This window comes from Macrotis lagotis, chromosome 1, assembly GCF_037893015.1.
Source record: "Macrotis lagotis isolate mMagLag1 chromosome 1, bilby.v1.9.chrom.fasta, whole genome shotgun sequence".
Taxonomy (NCBI): Eukaryota; Metazoa; Chordata; class Mammalia; order Peramelemorphia; family Peramelidae; genus Macrotis; species Macrotis lagotis.
The window spans coordinates 815,636,426-815,651,675 of record NC_133658.1 but is presented as its reverse complement, the minus strand read 5'-3'; the positions used below and the strand labels follow the sequence as shown (position 1 = coordinate 815,651,675).

The 15,250-nt window shown below is 36.5% G+C and overlaps 1 protein-coding gene across 10 annotated transcripts in view; it reads left to right on the top strand.

The window, feature by feature from the left end:
• The window catches only part of SYTL2 (synaptotagmin like 2), a 137,438-nt gene that overhangs the window by 40,863 nt on the left and 81,325 nt on the right, over positions 1–15,250 (top strand). For 9 of the 10 annotated variants that reach the window (XM_074217034.1, XM_074217037.1, XM_074217036.1 and 6 more), the window contains exon 2: positions 8,087–8,531. In XM_074217034.1, the coding sequence (XP_074073135.1) occupies positions 8,431–8,531 (101 nt within the window). In that variant the 5' untranslated portion in view covers positions 8,087–8,430. Of the gene's footprint in view, positions 1–720; positions 1,055–8,086; positions 8,532–15,250 lie in introns of those variants that run through there. The other variant, XM_074217033.1, reaches the window with a different exon arrangement.

The following is a 15,250-nucleotide window of genomic DNA, read 5'->3' as shown; positions in this document are numbered from 1 at the left end:
ATGGTTGTGTGAGTGTAGAGAAGGGGATGTCTATGGGAGATGTATTGGAAGCAGGAATGGTAGGACCTGACAGCTGCTTCCATATCAGGGAAGCAAACGAGTAGTGAAAACAGGAAGAGAATGATTTAGGGATTGTGTACTAGAGTGACTGGAAAGAGGAAAGTGATACCTTCAATAGGGAAGTTAGGAAAAAGGCCATTGGGGAGTGGGAGAAGATGGGGGGGTGTCTAATTTGGACATATTGAGTTGAGACACCAATTAACATATAAATAAATTTCCATACCAGGCCCTGTGCTAAGCATTGGGGATACAAATAAAAAAAAAACAGTCCCTGACCTCAAGGGGCTTACAATCTAATGGGGGAAGATGATATATAAAAGGAAACTGATAGGGATGGTAGTGATGTCCAAGGGTACATGATGTTTGCGTGTGTGTGTGTGTGTGTGTGTGTGTGTGTGTGTGTATTTAGGGGTAGAATGAGAGTAAGATGGGGACTGATATTCATGGAGAAAAAACCAAGCAAAGAATCCGGTGGCAAATGAAGAACTGACTGGAAATTCTGAGTCCCTTATAAAGGCTTTAAGAAGAGACTTGTACTCTGCCCTCCAGGGTCTAGTAGGCAGTTTTTGATGTAGAATTGCAACTCAGGAGTTGGATAGGGATCAATGTGTACATTAGAGAGTTTTATGGATGATGTAATGGGGATTTTTGTTCAGGTAAAGATAAACATAGAAGGCCTCTGATTCAGTGATTCAGGAGACTCAGTTTCTAAGTTTGTTCCCAGCTGTTACTGTCTGAGGCACTCTAGCCTTGGGCTGTGATGAATGTCACTTTATGATTCACATCTTTTTGTCTCAAATTTGTCCTCTATAAAAGAGGCAGGTGTACTATATGATCTCTTAAGTCCCCTTGTAATTTAAACAATTTGATTCTTTGATTTTCACATGTCCCTAGCATCTGATTCTTCCTCCAAATTGTTTCTGATTGCTGAAGAAAATATCCTGTTAATGATGCTGAGCAGAACCAAGAGGACATTTTACACATTATTGACCTTGTGAGTTGTTCAAACATGATGGATGCAGCTTTTCTTAGTAGTTCAGAGAGCTAGGAAACCCTGGGGGACCAGTTATGGACACTGTCATCCATATCCAGAGGGGGAAAAAACAAAACCACAGAATTGAATGGATACTAAGTACACTTTTTAAAAACTTTTATGTTTTTCCTTCCATTCTCATAGTTTTCTTTCTTTTCCCTTAGTCTTAATTCCTCATCTACAAAATGTGTTTGTATATATGTTAATATATAATATAAACATGTTAACACAAAACACAAAAGTACATGGACAACGTTTACTAGATTACTGGCCAAGGGAGGGGAGTGTGAAAAAAGGGTGGTAGAAAATGTATAACTTATAAATATACAAGTGAATGAATGTTGAAAAACATCCATAACCTGTAATTGGAAAAGTAAAATGAAACATCAATTAATAAACTTATTAATAAATAACCTTATTAATCATGCATTAAGCTAAAAGCAAAATTAACAAGGAAATTAAAAACTTTACATTGCAGTGCTAATAAATACTATCTCCCTGTTTGGAAAAAAAAGAAAATATCCTGTTAAGTGTTTTTTTTCTTCTAATCATGAACGACTACCCCCTTTCCAATACAACACAGCTGCCAAAATCACCTTATCAATATGCATGTTTTAGCATGCCAGCTTTCTGGCTAGAAGAAATCTTCAGACAAAATATCTAGGACTCTCCACATTCTACTTCAAATCTAGTTTTCCAGTCTCATTTTTACTATTTCATTACATTTATTCTCTCCTTTCTAAATCAAATTGATGCATTATGGAGTTTGAAGGCTTAGATAAAAAGATTCTCATTCTGCTCTTCCTCATTTCCATGTATTCTTATAGGCCTTTTGGTAGAACATTCTCTCTCTCTCTCCTTCCTCAGTATTAGAATCCATGTCTGTGCTCAATTGCTACCATGAAACCTTTATTGGTCTCTCCAGTGTTTCCTTCTTCACACTTTCCCATGGTATTTCATTTGGATTCCTTCTTTGTACCTGTCATATTTTAATTATAGGTAGCATTTATATAGAGCTTTAAGATTTGATAAGTGCTTAGAAATATTTCATTCTCATAATAACTCGGGGAAGTAGATGCCATTATTACTATTCCCATTTTACAGATGTGAAAACTGAGGCAGACAGAGGTTATCCAAAGTCATACTTATATTTATTTGTGAATGTGTTGTATTCTTCCTATTTGACTTAAATTCTTTGAGAGCAGAGATTGACTTTTAATTTTTAGTACTCTAGCCAAGTATGTTGTGTTTAATTTATATCCTTGGCCAATTGAATTGAATTAGAGACACTTTCTTGATCCCCAAGTACCAACCTTTGTACCAGAAGATAAGCTTATTTTTTAAAGAAAACAAGTGAAGAAGGAGCCAAAAGTGTAGATAAAAGGATGGATAAAATAGTATCAGTTCCCTCATGACCCACTGATCAGTTTTCCTTTAAATATAAAGTCGATGCTTCTGATCTGAAGGACACTTGGAATTGTATTTCTAATGATGATAATGATGATGATGATGAGTTCCCTGATCTACTTTTGAGAATTGGGCTAGATATAAGGATGTAGCTTTTTGGCAGCATATTTCTTTGCACAAACCAATTGACCCATGGAGGAATGACCTTAGCTTTATTTTAGCCTACTGAACTGACCTACCCGGTCATTCTGGTTCTAGTGTTGGGTCCTTCAGCTAAGGATTTCTCAGTTAACCTTGAAATGATCAGGTGAGCAAAAGGTTCTTAGGCTAATCTAATTATCAAGAACCTGCTTCAAATACTTTTGGCATCTGATTCTGTTTGGGTAAGTTTCCCTTCCTCAGACATGAATTACTTTGCCAAAAAAATATGTTACCTGGTGACTACTATTTGTTGACATATTTCTCCAAATTTACTTAGGCTTTTCTTTGGATAACAGGTGCACACCGCACCGAAGACTTGAAACTTTTCCAGCTACTTGTAGGACTATAGAATCATAAGAATTGAAGTTGAGGGGCGGCTAGGTGGCACAATGGATAGAGCACTGGCCCTGGAGTCAGGAGTGCCTGAGTTCAAATATGGTCTCAGCCACTTAATAATTACCTAGCTGTGTGGCCTTGGGCAAGCCACTTAACCCCAATTGCCTTGCAAAATCCAAAAAAAAAAAAAAAGAATTGAAGTTGAAAAAGACCTTAGAAGTATTCTAATTCTACCCTCCTTTTACAAGTGAAGAAATTGTGGCCCAGAGATAAATCAAGTTGGCCAAGGAGGAACTTTTTTTTTGAGAACCCAGGATAACCTCTGTGCCATGGCAAGACCTTGAAGAACTGAAAATTTTATCCATCCTTGACTGAAGATAATGATGAACTTGATATTTCAGGGATGGATCACAAAGTAAGGCTCTGTAAACCCACAGAGAATCTCCTTTGATAACTTTTTGGATGAGGGCAAGGAGAATAATGTTCATTCATTTTCTAGAGATGCTACAGCCTAAAAATTGACTCTCCTGATTGGTGAATCCCTAGCCCAGAATGCCAGTTCATTTGAAGTCCTAGTCATGCTCAATTCCTATCCAGTGCATTTGCTTTCTTTCTCCTTCTCCTCAACAGCAACCTTACTATCCTTGGGTTCCCCAATCCCCTTTTAGTTCCTTTTATGTATTATCTTTTCTTGTTAGAATGTAAGTTCTTGGAAGGTAGGGACTATTTTATATTTGGATCCCCATATAATCTGTCCTCCCTCCCTCCCTCCCTCCCTCCCTCCCTCCCTCCCTTCCTTCCTTCCTTCCTTCCTTCCTTCCTTCCTTCCTTCCTTCCTTCCTTCCTTCTTTCCTCTCTCCCCCTCCCTTTCCCAAAACATTGCAAATTAACTAAGATAATTGTTAAGGAGGGATACGGAACCCTTTTGTCATGCTGTGAAATAAGGTGGTAAGTACCAATTAGTATTGTATCAAAAGTATGTTTACTGTGAACCTTGTATGTTGCCTTTTCAAAAAATAGATTGATACTACACAGTCTTTCAGTGTAACTGCTAGTTTGAAGCTTTGTTGAGCTGGGAAAACATGTATTTTTCCCTTCAGCTTACTAGTTCATGACTACCTGCTAGTTACTTTAATTATTCTCCTTTGCTCTGGTGTTTAATTGTTCTCCTTTGCTCCTTATGCTCCTTTGCTCTGGTGTTTTGTTTTCTCTCTCCCCACTTACTCCCCACTTATTCTCTAAAATAAACTACCTCCAAATGAGGCACTGATAAGTCAATAAAAATTTGTCTAATGGTCAGGGATTGGGGATTCCCATGAAAGACAGAATTTCTCAGAAGAGAAGAGAGTAAACATACAGAACTCTCTCATTAATAGCAAGCTGCAGAGTTGGCTCAACATTGTACATCTCAACCACTAAGTAGTCATTGTAACGTAGCATTAGGTTAGCACTTTGAAGGTGGATGCAAGCATTTTTGAAGAGACTGTAGTGTACCTGGTTTTATAAATACCTCATTTGTTCTCATCACATCCCTGTGTCCTTGTTTAACATTATCCATTTTACAGTTGAGGAAACTGATGCAGGCAGGCTCAGCAATTTTCCAAGGGTTACACAGCTAGAAAATGTCTGAAGCAGGATTTGAATTCAGTCCCTCCTGTCTCCAGGCTGGGGTACTCTATTCATTGTGTCACTTAGCTGCCTATATTAAAACAAAGCAGTAAAGAGGACAACAGTATTTGTTGTAATAATAATTGTAACAATTATTATTTGCATAGTTAAGCCCTTTATTGCTGTAATATTGCATTGAGATTATTATCTCATTTGATCCCTTTAGATTGTAAGCTCTCTGAGGGCAGGAACTGTTTCTGGCCACTTTTAATATCGCCAAAACTTAGCAAGCCCTGTGCCTGGCAAAGGCACATAATAAATGTTCATTGAATTGATTCTCACAACAATCTTGAGTGCAAGCTGTTATTATTATTATCCCTGTCTTACATTTGAAAAAATGGAGACATTAAGTCGATATCTGAGATAGGATTTGATCTCAGGTCAAGAGCTTTCCATTATACCCCTAACCAAATTTAGAGTTTACATAATTATTTTCTATTCATAGGTACCCTGAGAAGTAGAATGTTATTATTCCCTTTTTTCACAAATGAGAATATAATCTTGAGATTGTCCAAGGTCAAATTGCTATTAAGTGGTGGAGGCAGAACTCAATTCTATGTCAACTGACTCCTGGTCCAGTGTCCCTTTCTTTTTTATTGCTGCAGGCTACCAGTCACAGACATTACTGGAGTAATTGGTTAGTGTGTGGACTGTTCTTCCATCAGTGCAGATTGCAGCTTTGTCATCCTTTTGACTGTTAGATGGATTTCTGTTAATGAGGGAAAAACATATTACCTGGTTGCTTATGCTCTTACTATACAATTCATTGTTAGATACTTACCTGAAAACATTTAAGCTTTCAGATAAGCCTACATTCTGTTCACATGCCCTTTAAGAATCCAGAGTCATCTCTATGCCACAATGAAAATAATAGCACATTGAAAAGCTGAATAGTATGTTCTTTTTTAATTTATTTTTTTTTACATTTTTAGTCCAAAGCTATATCCCTTCCTTACTCCCTTCCCCATCCTGTACTAGAGAAGATCATCATTTGACACAACAGTAAAAATTTTTAATTAATAATAATAATTATAAAAAATACTGTTGTTGTTCTCTTTATTGCTTTGTTTTAATATAGGCAGCTAAGTGACACAATGGTTAAAGTACCCAGCCTGGAGACAGGAAGGACTGAATTTAAAACCTGCTTCAGACATTTTCTAGCTGTGTAACCCTGGGCAAATTCCTGAGCCTGCCTGCATCAGTTTCCTCAACTATAAAATGGATAATGTTGAATAAAGGCACAGGGATGTGGCACTAGAGGCACTAGAGAAATCTGCCATTTCACAGATGGCATATACTTTTTTAAAAATGTTTTATTGATATTCTTGTTTAAAAAATAGTCACTTCTCAGTTTTTCTTTTTACTTCACTAGTTCTCTTTTGTTAGTATCTTTTCCTGAAATAGAGATAATATTAATAATGGTAGTTAACCTAGTTACTATAGTTACCACTCTTTTTCATTTCCATAGTATATAATCAGAGAAAATCTAAAATGAATAGCATGAATGACAGAAAAGAAAGAAGGTTGTAGAGCTGAGCCATAACTAGGGTGGAGTGCCTGAAGCTTTGCCCCAGAGCATTGAATTTCAAGGACTGATAACATAGTCCTTAGCAAAATATGACCAGTTATGAAGATAATTAAATCAGAACTATTAGTGGTTATATAGTGCTTTAAGGTTTTACTTAAAGTTAGTGGTTATATAGTGCTTCAACCTTTAATTCTTTACATATATTGTCTCATTTATCTCATAATAATCCTGGAAGGTTGGTGCTATCATCATCCCCATTTTGCAGATGAACAAACTGAGGCAGACAGGTCCTAAGTAACTTGCCTTGTTAAGTAAAAGAAATGAACTTATTAGCCATATTTGGTAACATATGCTACATATTGTTCCACCTCTACTGAGTTACAATCAGCTTTCTGCTTTTTTAGGTCTTTGTTGATCACTGCAGTGATCAGAAAATAGATAACTTTCAGTTTGCTCAATGTTTTTTTTAGTTTTTTTTTGCAAGGCAATGGGGTTAAGTGACTTGCCCAAGGTCATATAGCAAGGTAATTATTAAGTATCTGAGGCCAGATTTGAATTCAGGTACTCCTGACTCCAAGGCTCTATCCACTGTGCCACCTAGCTGCCCCTCAATGTTTTATTTTCTAAAAAAAATGGTATCTTGTTTCCACATTTCCTCTCTGTCCTTTTCTTCCCTACTCCTTGAGAGCTGTCCTTTATCACAGTGATTTTTTCAAAAGAGGAAAGCAAATCAAAAAATTGATCAATACATAGAAAAAAATCTGACAATATATGAAGCATTCCATACCCAAGCCCCCCCATTTCCAGGAAAGGAGTGGGAAGAGGAGGCATTTTCTCTTGTCTCTTCTTTGGAGTCAGACTTTGTATTTTTGTCACTTTAGCTTTTGAATGTTTTGTGGCGCTGTTCTCCCCATTTACACTGTAGTCTGTCTATCCATCTATCTATCTGATATATATATATATATATATATATACATATACATACATGTATATGCATATACAAATACACACACACATAGAGTTTTCTTGGCTATACTTACTTCACTTTTCTTCAATTTGTGTAAGTCCACACTAATTAGTATTCATAGCTGTGATTTCTCACAGTACAGTAATGGTTAATTGCACTCATCTTCCTTAATTTGTTTAGCCTTTCTGGTAATATTTACCCTTTCTTCTAGTGATAAGCATTGCTATAAGGAAGTAATATTCTGACCACATGATCCAGTCTCATACTACTCATCTGGGGTTGTAAGATGTTTTGAAAATTGAATTTTCTCCCTCCATTCAGAATATTTTCTAGAGAAAAGCTAGGTGAAGCCAAGTTGGAAGCTTACCTCAGGCCCAAGGTCAGGTTAAAGCTGTTATGAGGAATAGAATAGCAAATACCTGGTGTTTGTTGAACTTTCCTTCACCTAATATTGAGCTTCTATATGTTAAGTAGTGTAGATGGATTTCAGTAGAACATTTTAATTGTCTGGAAAAGAAGTTGTATAGACTCCTATTTATAGTCTTTGGCTTTAATCATGTTTCTCAGGTCCTATTTACCTATGCAAGGTAGATATTTATTTTTTTTTCCAGAATGCCAAAAACTTGTCAAAAGTGAAAAAATTCTTTTTTTCTCTGACAGTTAAATATTAACTATCATCTTTGTATGAGTCCAATTTTGGAGGAGTGAAGTTATAATCAGTTGGCCATTCTCTTAGGAAGAGGTTCAGGCTTCACTGAGCTTGGAGACCAAGGATTTGTCAAAGAGCCCTTGGAGTATATTGTAAATTTCATAATGGACTAGGGATAAATGAATGAATAAATACATAATCTTACATACTAATTGTTTGTTTCTTTAATCCCACAAGGTGATGCTCAAACATTGCTGCCTTGAATTCAACTGAAACTGTCAGTCTGCAGCTGGACTGGAGGGAAAGAGAGAAAAAACAACAACAAAAAAAATCCTTTCATAAGATCATGTGACTTGACCTTCAAGGAAAGCAACAACCAATCAAGAACCTGCCGACAATAGTACTGTACCAAAGTCAACCTTCTCATCTAGAAAATCAAAGCAGAATAGTTGAAGATAAAAAATACCAACCAAAAAACCTTTAATGATTGGATACAACCCAAAGCTGCTTGTGCCTTGAACATTTTGAACTTAGTTTTTTTGTTTTTTTCTTTAACAAATTTTTGTTCCAGTACTTTCAAGATGATTGATTTAAGCTTCCTCACAGAGGAGGAGCAAGATGTAATTATGAAGGTCCTTCAACGAGATGCTGAGCTAAAGAGAACAGAAGAAGAGAGAGTCAGGTAAGATTCTGACATAGAATAGGCTCCAAATATGTTAGCACTAAGAGAAATTTTGACTTCCTGACTTTAACTGGTGATCTAATATTTAGAACAAGTAACAAGAAATCTGAACTATTTACAGAGCCACAATTTCCACATAGTTTCTACTTTTCAATGTTTCTGCTTTGAATGAATGAATGAACAAAGAACAAAACCAAATTGTTTTCTTAAAAATATCAAATGAGGGGGTAGCTAGGTGGCACAGTGGATAGAGCACTGGTCCTGAAGTCAGGAGGACCTGAATTAAATTCAACCTCAGACACTTAATAATTACCTAGCTCTGTGGCCTTGGGCAAGCCACTTAACCCCATTGTCTTGCAAAAACCTAAATAAAAAATGTCAAATGAACCAGTTCGAACAAGATCCTATATACTTTTCTAAAACTATTGAATGAGCATTAATACAGTATCAAAATAGTCTTTGAATTGTCCTTATATTTATTTCACTGTATCTGAATCCCTGGAAGGGTTTAACTTTGTTAAGTCTTTCTAAAATTCCTCATAAAATGATACTAGTCTTTGAAGCATACCTTTGTCTTAGAAGATTGATCTATTTATTTATCACCATAAACATTTTTCCTAGCCTACTTACTATAGTTACTCCTCTTTTTTTTAATCACCATAACATAACCAGAAAACAACTAAAATGAATAGCATGGATGTTAAAGCAAAGAGCCAAGCAAAACTAGGGTAGAGTGCATGGAACTTTGCCCCAGGGTAATTAAATATCAAGGCCTAATAATATAGACCTTAACAAAGTATGACCATTTATGGAGAATAATTAATTAAATGGGAACTGACCAGATAGTAGGTGAATTGCTTCCCATCCACTCTGTTCTCAGCTGAGTATGTATTGCTTCTCTCCAGGCACAGTGATATTTGCTCCCAATGCCAAAAAAATTAGTTGTGACTTTTCCTTAAAAGTCATATACTCCAGTTACTTAATTTTATAAAGAGAAAACTGTTTTCCACTGTATCTGAGTCTGGCCAACAAGAATTCTTATTCTTATGGAATCTTCAAGGGATATATAATGAATGCCTGGTTGTCAGTTAAAATGGCAGCTGATGGACTCAGTAAAATATGGGACTTGAAGTTTAAAAGACCTAAGTTCAAATCCTGCCTCAGAACCTTACTAGTTGTATTGACTATAATCGAAGCAACTAGTCACTTATTCACTAGACACTAGTGACAGTCACTTGCTCACTAGTCACTAAGATGAGTCATTTATTTTATCTGTTAATTTTTAAATGGTATTAGTAATAGCACTTACCTCCCAGGATTTTAATGAGTATCAAATAAATTAATGTTATTTTTTAAGAGCTTGCAAACCTTGCTAGTTAATATTATTATGATAACTTTAACAGTATTCTGAGACAGTTCCCAAGAACACAACATGGCTCTGAAGGTACTGAAGGACAGTAACTGATATTTGCTAGCCAAGAATGCAGCAGTTCTTTGGAAGTCAATCTCCTAAACTAGTGATTACTCACCAATCTCACTCAATTACTCACTTTACTCAATCTCACACTGGAACTTTAAAGGAGGTCCTAAAAAGAAATCAAAATTAAGGTTTCCCCCAACCCTTGAATGGGGGAAGGATGTAACACCAACTGTGAGATATGAATTGAGTGAACCAATCTTTTCTGTGAATAAAAGATTTTGCAAACTTTAAATCACTGTATCAATAATGTGTTTATTCTAGGTCAGAGATTCTTAAACTTTTTTTGCACCATAGACCCTTCTGATTGCCTAATCTAGGAGTACCCCAGACTAATATGTGCTGCCTACAATCAAAATTGATAAAAATGACAAATTTTAGTTAGAAGTTAGTGAAAAATAAAGATGTAATTTTTTTCATTGAAGTTTAAGGGTCCACTAAAATCTAATACCCCCTAGGTTATGGACCCTTGTTAAATAATAAACAAGGTAATAATAAAAATTGATAAAGTTTATATGGAGCTTACTATGTGCCAGGTGCTTTGCAATGAATAAGTAAAATAACGATGATAATAATAATAACAGTTAACATTTAAATAGTGCTTACAATGCATCAGATACTTTGTAATAAATAATAATATCAACAGCCAGTATTTTAAAATAATATAATGTTTCAGATACTGTGCTAAGCACTTTATAATAATTATCTTATTGATCCTTATAACCACCCTGAGAAGTAGATGCTATAATTATTTCCATTTTACAGATGAGAAAACTGAGATAAGCAGATGTTAAATGACTTGCCAGGGGTCATGCAGCTAATAAATATCTGAGATCATATTTAAACTCAGTCATGCTGAAATTATTTGAAAATGAACATTAGGAAGAGTTTTGGAAGGGATTAGGAAGTTGTAAAATATGTAGTTTGAAAGAGGTTGTGTGTATGTGTGTGTCTGTGTGTGTGTGTGTGTGTGTGTCTGTAAAGTCACAGTATATGTGGTTTGAAAGAGAACATACATATGTGAGTGTCTATACCAAACACATGCATAGAAATATAATCTTGTTTGATTTATAGCAATGGGGAATTTATCAGATTTTCTGTTTATACAATTCAAGCTGGTCTTTTTTCTTTCTTTGTCAATTGGTCCAAACAGGCACTGTATCCTTTCCCTTTTTCTTCTTTCATTCTTCACTGTTCCTTCTAAAAGATTAAGTCTATGGCTATTACCACAGTGACCACGCCCTGGGGATGGTTCTGTTCCCCACCTTCTCCCATGCAGCGTGCTGCTATATCAGCAGCCTGACATTTTCACAGTGGCCTACCAGCTCAAGCATCCAGCCATTGAAGTCTAGTATGGAGCTAATTGGGTCCCAGGGGAAGCAGCCCCACAGTTAAAGCCTCATTAATGTAGCCCACTGAGTGAGCTGAGTGCTGCCACCTACCCAGAGAGCAGTCTCAGTCTGACTGGGCTGTGTTCCTGCTTAACTCTTCATGTATACTGACTGTAGCTATGGAGAAAGATTGCCCAGCCATTTCAGTGGGCATGGTCTGCAGAGTCCACTTGTCCAGGGAAAGGAGGAGTGATGCTAATGACTCAATGTTTCCATTGTACCCTAAAGAATGCAGAAGACTTTCCTCTGAACCTCCCAGGGGTAATGGTAAATAGAGAGGTGGGAGTAAGGAAGACCTGAGTTCTAATGTAACCTACCCTGTGCAGGTCATGTAATTCATTTAATTATGAGTTTGTTTCATTTCCCTCATTTATAAAATAGGAATAATAATAGGGTGGTTGTGAGGATCATTGGCACATAGTAGACATCTAATAAATATTTTTTTCCTACTCAAAGTAGTTTTGAAGGAAGGCTCCAGCAAGTAAGGGTGTTAAAAAGGAAGGAGACACTCACTTGCTGCCTGTATTAATTAGGTTGTCTTCTCCTGTGAGGATGTCTCATCAGAAAGCAGGCATTTACATCCTAAGAAGGAATAGGAAGCTCTTGAGGTGATGGGAAATCTCCCAAGTTCACTACTTTGCTCCAGGAAGCCTGAGAAGTAGGGGTGGGGGGTTAGGAGAACAGGCAGAGAAAGTGCAGGGTGGCTAGGATTTCCTCAAAATGACTTCTCTTGAATCAGGGACTGGGGATAGATCACCCAAGGAGCCCATGTGTAAGACTGTCAAACACTGAGTCCATGTGTAAGACTGTCACACATGAGTCACAAGCCTGATAAGGTGGGCTCTGATACTGGGAGGGCGATGGACTCCTAGATTTAGAGCTCAGAAGAACATTAGTCTTTTATCTAATGATTATCCAATCTTGTATTTTACAGAGCCCCAGTCAGTCAATCTCCTGACATTTATTAAAAACCTATTTTGTGACACACCCAGAGAAAGGCATCAATCACTCATTCCCTACCCTCAAGATGATTTCAGTCCAGAGAGGTTCAATCATGTGCCATAAGAAGCAAAAGTCAATTTTGAACACAGAACCTCCGGCAGGTCTAGGGTTCATTGCACTGAATTAAAAGACAGGAATAATTAAATGTTTGATATACATTGGGATCTTAGAGATTATATTATTTAACCTCTTCATTCTACAGATAAAACAACTGAGGCTTAGGGAAATTAAATAAATGGCTTGCTAGTGAATGGACACAGTGTCCTGAGTATTGGTTTTGGGAATCAGGAAGATCTGAGTTCAAAGCCTGCCTTCAACCCTTCCCAGATCTGAGACCCTAGGCAAGTCAGTAAACCCCTCAGCCTTTACCTAGTCATCTGTAAAATGGTGAAAATAAGCATCCACTTTACATAGTTGTTGATCAGATTAAGTGGAATAATATAGTGAGCTTTTCAAACCTTAAAGATGAAAAAGTATTGCTGCTGTTCCTGCAATTACTACTACTACTACTGCTGCTGTTGCTGCTGCTGCTGCTAATATTATTACTTTCACTACTATTATAACTTTTATTACTACTATTTTCTACCTCTATTACCATAGTTACTATCACTACTACTATTGTTTTTACTACTAATATTACTATTTTATTATTTCTGTTCTTACTACTACTACTATCACTACTATTATTTCTATTACTACTACTGGTAATACTATTATTTTTATTACTACTATTATTCCTACTACTATTCCTATTACTTTTTCTACTATTGTTCTCATGATTATGGTAAAAAAACTACTATTACTATTATCATTAGTTTTGTTACTACTACCATTGATTTCATTACTACTACTAATAGTAGAATTACTACTACCATTACTACCACTACCATTACTTTTATTACTACTAGTAGTACTACTATTCTTCCTATTACTACTATTACTTTTTCTATTGTTACTTCTACCATTAGTTTTATCACCACTACAAATAGTAGTAATTGGGGCAGCTAGGTTGCACAGTGGATAGAGCACTGGCCTTGGAGTAGGAAGGACAGGAGTTCAAATCCAGCCTTAGACACTTAACACTTGCTAACTGTGTGACCTTGGGCAAGGCACTTAATCCTGATTGTCTCACATCCAGAGCCAACTCCAGTTATCCTGATTCATATCTGGCCATTAGATCCAGATGACTCTGGAGGAGAAAGTGAAGCTATTGACTTAGTATAGCACCTCCTCACTCAATTCATGTGCTTGTCTTGGTATCACCTCCCTGATGTCATGGTCTTTTTCGAGAATGAAGGACAAACATCACTACTAATAGTATCAATCTTATTCCTATTACTACCATTATAATTATTACTACTGCTAATATACTTTTATATGATAATATATTAGCTAATAAGATCTTTGACTTGTAGTAGTGGAACAGAAAGAATTTTTTTTTATATCCTTTTTCTAGATTTATAATCACGGAGACCCAGGTTCAAATATCATCTTCATGCTTGCTTGCTCTGTGACCATGAACAAGTTATTTATTTTCCTTTTTTGATCCTGTTTCTTCACATGTACATTGAAGAGAATAACAGTAGCAATAATAATAATAATAATAATAATAATAATAACTAGCTTTTCTATAGTGCTTTAAGATTTCATAAAGTGCTTTGCAAGCATTATCTCATTTATTCTACTAGCTCTGAGGATTGTGAGGCATGAATGATATAATGTATGGGAAAATATATTGAAAACTTAAAATGCCAAATATTTACTACTATCATTATATGTTGATATAGAGCCTGCAGTTGAAGGAGGAAATCTCTTTGTAAGTTGATGGGATTTAGTGCTACTCTCTCCTACCTCTAATGCTTACATGATTTAGTCATTTTCATCTCTTCCCCAAATATTCCTGATTTTGAGAGCTCCAGTTTGCTCTTCACCTAACTCTTGCCTATTGCTCTGTGGTTCAATATAAATATTGTAGAAGAATCTCTTGGGATATTGTAATATATGATCAAAAATGCAAAACTACCACTGGAACCCATCCCTTTATAGGGAGACTATATCACCACTGGCACCAGGGAGTCTAGGAAGGCAAAAATGCTGTGGTTTCCTTTGCAGCAAGAACTGGCCTGTGATTTTGGGGGGGGGGTTTCTTTACATTACCTGCTTGGAGGAGGTTAGGGGTGGGGAGAAGGAGACATGGCCATTACTAGTGTGGCTCTTGTTTCTCTGCTGTTGTAAACCTATAGGGAGGCAGCCTTGGGAGGAGATAGTGGTAGAAAAATTGATGTGATTCAGACTTTAGGTGCTGCCTGGATGCCAGCTGTCAAACACCTTGTATTGACTTAGGTGTGGTCAGACCTGAAGACCACAATTAAGATGAGAATGATGAATTTCATTGCAAGCTGTTGGACATCCCATTTGTGCCCAATGGTTACAAAAAATAAATCCCATGACATGTTCTTTGGTTGGAGAGAGGATTGGATATTGCCAAGGTGTTTACAGAACCAATGGTCCTAGTGGTATTCAAGAGAGCTGGGTTCTACTTCAGCTGGGGCAGTTCAATTCAGCAGACATGGATGAAGCCATCAGCTGTGATTGGGGGTGGGGTGGGACAAAGTACTTCCTTTTCTGGGCCTCAGTTTCTTAATCTGTAAAATGAGCAAGTTGGACTAATTGATCTGACAGTATCTTCAGCCCTACATTCTGTGATTCATTGAGAGGCTCTGGATTAGGTGAACTCTAAGGTTGTTTCCATCTATCTAAGTCTATGATTAGAGTTTAGTGTTGAAGATCTTTTCTACAGAGAGTTTGGTTAGTAGTGGTAATGTTTCTCTTCATATCATAATCATATT